This window comes from Pteropus alecto, unplaced genomic scaffold (assembly GCF_000325575.1).
Source record: "Pteropus alecto unplaced genomic scaffold, ASM32557v1 scaffold41, whole genome shotgun sequence".
Lineage (NCBI taxonomy): Eukaryota > Metazoa > Chordata > Mammalia > Chiroptera > Pteropodidae > Pteropus > Pteropus alecto.
Window position 1 is genome coordinate 2,504,613 of NW_006430464.1, and position 6,149 is coordinate 2,510,761.

At 59.8% G+C, this 6,149-nt stretch overlaps 1 protein-coding gene across 1 annotated transcript in view; it reads right to left on the minus strand.

The window, feature by feature from the left end:
* The window catches only part of EHD2 (EH domain containing 2), a 13,553-nt gene extending 8,595 nt beyond the window's left edge, over window positions 1-4,958 (minus strand). The window contains exons 1-3 of the mRNA XM_006905072.3: window positions 4,263-4,958; window positions 3,636-3,733; window positions 11-367 (exon numbers count right to left, since the gene is read on the minus strand). Of these exons, the coding sequence (XP_006905134.1) occupies window positions 11-367; window positions 3,636-3,733; window positions 4,263-4,657 (850 nt within the window). The 5' untranslated portion in view covers window positions 4,658-4,958. The remainder of the gene's footprint in view (window positions 1-10; window positions 368-3,635; window positions 3,734-4,262) is intronic.
* Between the last annotated feature and the right edge of the window lie 1,191 nt (window positions 4,959-6,149).

The following is a 6,149-nucleotide window of genomic DNA, read 5'->3' on the forward strand; positions in this document are numbered from 1 at the left end:
GCGGCGTGGCGCGGCAGGCCCTGGATGTCGCGGAAGAGGTCCTGCTCCTCCAGCTCGAACAGGCGCCGGTTGTCGGGCACGAGGAGCGGCTGGGACCAGAAGGAGCCGATGTAGACGCGCAGCACCTCGGGCGTGCCCACCACCTTGCCCAGCGCCCACATGAGCGCCCCGTACACGCGCATCAGCTGCTGCGTCTCCACCATGTCGGCCTTGTTGAGGACCACGCGGATCTTGTCCTCGTGGCCGCGCAGGGCGCCGATGGCCTCGGAGAACTCGTCCGAGATCTCCAGCTTGTGCGCGTCGAAAAGCAGGATGATGAGGTCCACGCGCTCGGCGAACCAGCGCAGCACCGCGGGGAAGTCGTAGCCTGGGAGAAGACGACCGGACGGAGGTCAGTCCCCACGCTCCGGCCATCCGAGCATCCATTCCTTAGGGCTGATAGCAGACTGTCCAGATGCTCAGGTGGGTAACTATGCTCAGGTGGGTAACTATCAAACGCCCTGCCTAGGAGAAACAGCCAGGCCCGGGTGCACCCCACTGCTCTGGCTTCGCAGCCCCCAGAATGACCCCCATCAATCTGGCTACAGTGGCGATCACATGCGTTCACTCTGCAGATACCAGTGGTGTGCCCTGGGCCGCATATACGGGTTGTTAAAACACTGACCTGTTTCCTAACAGACTCCCCGTGCTCCTGTGGGCCCCCCAGTCCCTCAAGTGCCTCCAGAACCTCCCCCTAGACCTGTCTGATCGCCCCTCAATCCAGTAACTAGGGAGCTCATGTCGGCCCTGGCTATGGACGCTCCTGCCACAGCCGATGTGAAACATTTTAAATTTCTTTAACAATATTTATCGAGAGCTTTCCGTGTGCCAGGCCCTGTCCCGGACCTTGGGTTAACACTGCGGACACGCGGACAAGGCCTTGGCCTTCGTAAAGTCCCCATCTCAACGACTGGCTCCTGGGTTCATTCATTCATTCATTCATTCATTCATTCCTTTCACCCTTCATTCTTTCATTCACTGATTCTTTCGCACCATTCACTCCCGAGCGATGCTTGGGAGAGCAGAGAGGTCAGTCAGGAGGACCTGGGTTTGAGTCCCGGCTCTGCCTCCATCAGCTGTGTGACCTTAGGCAAGAAGAAAACCTCTCTGAACCTGTTTCCTCTTCGGTAAAATGGAAACCACAATAGAAAATACCCCACAGGACTGTTGTGAAGATTCAAAAGATATAAATGAGCTAACGTATATAGAGCTTAAAACAATGTCTGGCACTGAACTAGACACTTAAAGTGGGTGACTTTGGGGCTCCTTGTGGCCACCCGGAATGCACAGGACGGGTGGGGGACACTGTTCAGAGGGAGGCTGGGCGGGGTCAGTAGAGGGACGGCAGCTGGGTCCCCTCCCTCCCTCCGCAGCGTCCACGCAAACACACACGCCAGCCCGGATCTGGAAAGTGTGTCTCACGCAGGAGGGAAGGGGTCAGGGAGGGAGGAAGGGAGGGTGAGTCAGCGTGGGAACAGGAGACGCGGCCGAGCAGGGCCTGGGCGCATGCGCGCTCGCACAGGCAAAGCGGCCACGGTCGCGGCGGCGCTTGCACAGCCTACTGTGCGCCACACTCTGTTTTCAGCGCTTCCAAGGTTTTAACGTTTAATTTTAACCTTCGGTGCAACCTATGAGGCGGATACTATCATTACTCCCATTTTACGGAAGAGGAAACTGAGGCATGAAACGGCCAAGCAGTTTTGGCCTGAGGTCTTAGAGTTTAAAAATAGCAGAGCCCAGATTTGACCCCATCAGAGGGCCCCATTCTGCGACAATCACACACATGCATGTTCACAGAGATTACATGCAAAAGCAGCCACACACGCCATCGATGCACACACACACACACACGAGCGTGCACACGCACAGGCGTGAGCCCAGTAGCACACACCTGGTCACACACAAGATGCAGACCTCCCAGACACACCCGTGCTCACGATCTAGGACCTACACAGATATTCATGGTAATACAATTACACAGACACTGTGAGAGCCACACAAAGTCCCAGACACCAGCACGCACACGCAAGCACACAACTGCACACAGAGACACCATCGCATGCAGTCACACGGAATCAGCAAAGTCCCCTCCGTCCTACGCGGCCCGACACGGCCACACGATGTCACACAGAGGCACCACCGCAAGCCCAGTCCCGACGTGAACAGACATATCCACACACCCAGTCTCTCACACACAGACTCACGGCCTTAGAGTCACACCCATACTTATACACTTTCCCAGACACACTGAATTACACGGTTACACACAAAAGATTCCCTTGCACACACACACTCACGCCCACGTCTCACAATACAACCACACACAGAGACACAATCCATCGCGCTCAACCCCATAAAGTCCCCCATAGTCCTTCAGAGGCACAAAGTCACAGCCAGCCACAGCCACAGGGTCCCAGACGCACAAGCGCACGCACACACACACACACACACACACACACACACACACACACACGCCGTAAAAACATAATGAATGTGTGTTTGAGAAAAGGTCCATGGAACTGACCGTCACCCGGCCTTGCATCTCCCCGCGCCCGGTGCCCCTGGGGCCCCCGATCCGCGGGCCTGGGAGCCCCGCTCCTTCCCGCTCTCCCAGACCCCGCCCCCAGGCTGAGGGCGCCCCGCCCAGCCGCCTCCACAGCTGCCCCTGCCTTTCTCCACCCCCCCACCACCCCGGAGTGCACCCCGCTGGGCCGCAGCCAGGGCGGCAGCAACCCTCGGGTCCTTGTCCCGCCCCGCGGCCCAGCCTCCCGGTCCCCTCTGGCCCACACTGCAGCCTCCTTTGCCCCAGTTCCTGGCCTCCGGGGCGTGGGGTGGGGACAGAAAAGCTGGGGTGGGGGTGCGGGGCGCAGATGCTGAGCCCAGTGGGGCAGCGGTGGGGGCCGCGCTCTGGAGGCCCCGCTGGAATTCGCCCCCCCTCCCCTGCACAGCTGTTTATAAATTCCAGGCCCGGCCTTGGCCGGCGCCCAGAACCCCCTCCCAGCCCCTGCTCAGCCCCATCTGTGGCCCAGACCCAGCCAGGAGCTCGCAGTGCCCAGGGCCTCCCTGGCCGGCTCTGCCTCGTCTCTGGGCTGGAGTCTCCGTCTTTTAGCCTCGCCCTGCGAATCTATCTCTGACTTTGCGTCTGTCCGTCTCTCTCTCCTGATCTCTCCCTCCGACTTTCGACTTTCGGGCCCAGACGTGCAGCTGCAGCGTGCTCACACGTGTTCCCCCACTGCCTCCCCAACCAGCAAGTGTGCCAGCTCGGAGAGTCGCAGCCTCCCTTCCAGCAGCTCCGGGCGGCTGGCACAGGGGCACGTCTTAGCGGAGGGTGGGGCCCCCTCCCTGAGACTCGGGGGTCCAGGCGCCCAGCCCCACCCTCCTCAGACCTGGGAGTCCACTCCTCCAGCCCCCTTCTCCTCCCCCAGACCTAGGGGTCCAGACCCCCAGGCTGCTCCTGAGATCCAGGGGTCCAAGCCCCCCGGCCCCTCCTCTTTCAGACTTCGGAGTCCAGGCCCCCAGCTCCCTCCTCTCCCAGACCCAGGGGTCCAGGCCCTCGGCCCCTCCCCACTCAGACCCAGCGGTCCAGCCTCACTCACCGCGGCTCACTCTCTGTTTGGCCCCTGACAGGATGCCTGGGGTGTCTATGATGCTGATGCTCTCCAGGACCTGGTTGGGGAGCTGGGCGCACATGAACCTGGGCGGAGGGAAGGGTTAGGGTCAGTGCGGGGAGAGGCAGGAGGGGAGGACCCACAAGGAGGGGAACCGGGACTGCACAGAGGGTGACTCAGGTCCGGGGGACCGAGGACTCGAAAGCGAAAAGGGAGATCAGGACAGAGAATAGAAACTATAAAAAGAATCAAAGCCAGTGCTCACTGAGCACGTGCTTCGCGCCAGGTGCTGCTCTGAACACTTTATGAGCATCGATTCACGTAGTCCTCACAACGACCCCATGGAGCAGGGATTACGGTCACCCCCGCTTTCCAGATGAGGGTAAGAAAGGCACAGAGAGGTTAAGTCGTGTGCCCAAGGCCACTCGCCTGGACAGGCGTGGAACCCAGGTGGCCGGCACCGCTGGCCGGAGAGCAAGGGCAGGACGGGGGACGATCGGGCAGAGAGAAGGGAGCTGGGGCTGACAAGGACAGATGAGGATTGAAGGGACGGAGACGGGGGCCAGGGCCAGGGGGACGCTCCCCCCCCCCATCCCCCAGCTCTCAGCCGCACACCTGTTATTTGCGAAGGGGTTGAGTTTTCGAAAGGGCTTGTCCGGGTCCACGACGAGAGCGTTGCCCGGCACGGTGCCCTCGGTCTCACCGTGCATGACGGCCACGAAGCAGTCGGTGGTGGGCTCCGGCCCCACGCGGGAGCCTGGCACCTCCTGCTCCAGCAGGTACTGGATGAAGCTGGTCTTGCCTGTGCTGTACTGGCCGGCCACCAGCACCATGGGCTTGCCGTCGAAGTCGGCATCCTCCAGGGCCGGGGAGTGGAAGGCCCCGAACCGGTAGTGCTCCTCCAGAGGCAGCAGCTTGGTGCGGTACAGCTCCTTGAGGGCCGAGGTCACCGTGCGGATGGCCTCCGGCTGCTGGCCCCGCGCCCCGCCCCGCTTCAGCCAGCTGAACATGGCGGCGGCACGCTCGCTACCTGCTGGGCTCGCTGGGGGAGGCGCTCGGGGAGAGGGCTGCCTTCGCCTGCGGGAGAAGGAGGGGGTGTCGACGGGAGACAGCCTGGTGGAGGAGCAGAAGGGAGGGAGCTCCAGGTGGAACGCAGTGGCATGGGGGGAGGACGAGGAGCACAGAGCTCTGACGGTGGGTGGCAGGAGGTGACGGCTGAAGGTGACTAGTGCAGCTGGAAGAAGACAGATTAACGAGAGAATGAATGAAGAAGGGGGGCTGGCGGCGGAAGAGCAAGGGATGGACACAGGGAAGGATGCGGAAGCTGCCCGGGAGAGATGGGTCCCATTCTTCTCTCCCTCCCTTCCCCCCTTCCATCCTTCCATCCATCGTCCCTGAAGTCATCCATGCGTCAGGAGCTATGGACCCAGAAACGTGCCAGAGACCGGCCCCGACCCACTTAGAGACCCCAGTGAGGAGAGGGCCCGGGCACCGAACAGTCACAGATGCCTAGAAAATGCCAGGCAGTGGAGTCGTAGGCACCAAGCATGACGAACTGGCCGCGGGAGCAGCAAAACTCGAGATGGGCTGATTTTTGAGCTGCTCCCTGAAGAGTGGGCGCGACAAGGCATTTGGGCAGAGAGGATGGTGCAAGGGCCCGGAGCTGTGAAACGTGGGTGGGGTGACTGGACACGAGGGGCACGAGGAGGAGGGCCGAGAAATAAAGGCGAAGAGTCGCCCAGGTGACGAGGGACCTCGGACGCTCGCAAAAATAATAACTCGACATTTACGATCACCGCACGCGAGACACTGCTCTACCTCATTTAATCTTCATAGAGTAGGGTTATCATTATCCCCACTTTTCCAGCAAGGAAACAAACGGAGGCCCCGGAAGACTGCCCAAAGCGCTAGAATGTGCTCGAGCTGGAACTTCAGGCGACCTGACCTCAGAGTCCCAGGTCTAAGGAGTTAGGGAGGGAAAGAACCACCAACCCAGGAGCAGTGAGCACCCCTCAGCTCCGAGGCCGTGTTCTCTACATTCCTTTACTTGCCTTGCATTCTCTGTAGGATCTGTACTGATGTCCCCTCCTTCATTCCTGACACCAGTCTTTTGTGCTTTTGCATTTTTCCCTTTGATCAGCCTAACCAGATGCTTATAATTTTACTGATCTTTTCACAGAACCAGCTCTTGGACGGATGGGAGGCTCAAAATATCCTTTTCCACTAAAAAGAACCGGGGCTCCTTAGGAAAATGGCCGATTCTGGGGCTGGATGGAGCAGGGAAAGAATAAGTGAGCCTGCATCGGAGATGGGACATGTCACAGGGACGCAGGACCCGGCTGGATGGGACTCTCACTGGCCCAAGAGGGGACGATTTGAGCACCAAAAATAACCGCAAATCAAAGAGATTAAAGATCTACAAAATCATAAGGATTCTAAAAAAGAAAAAGGGAAAGGACTCGGCAGGAGAGAGAAAAAGAGGCAGGAATTCGGACTTGGGAT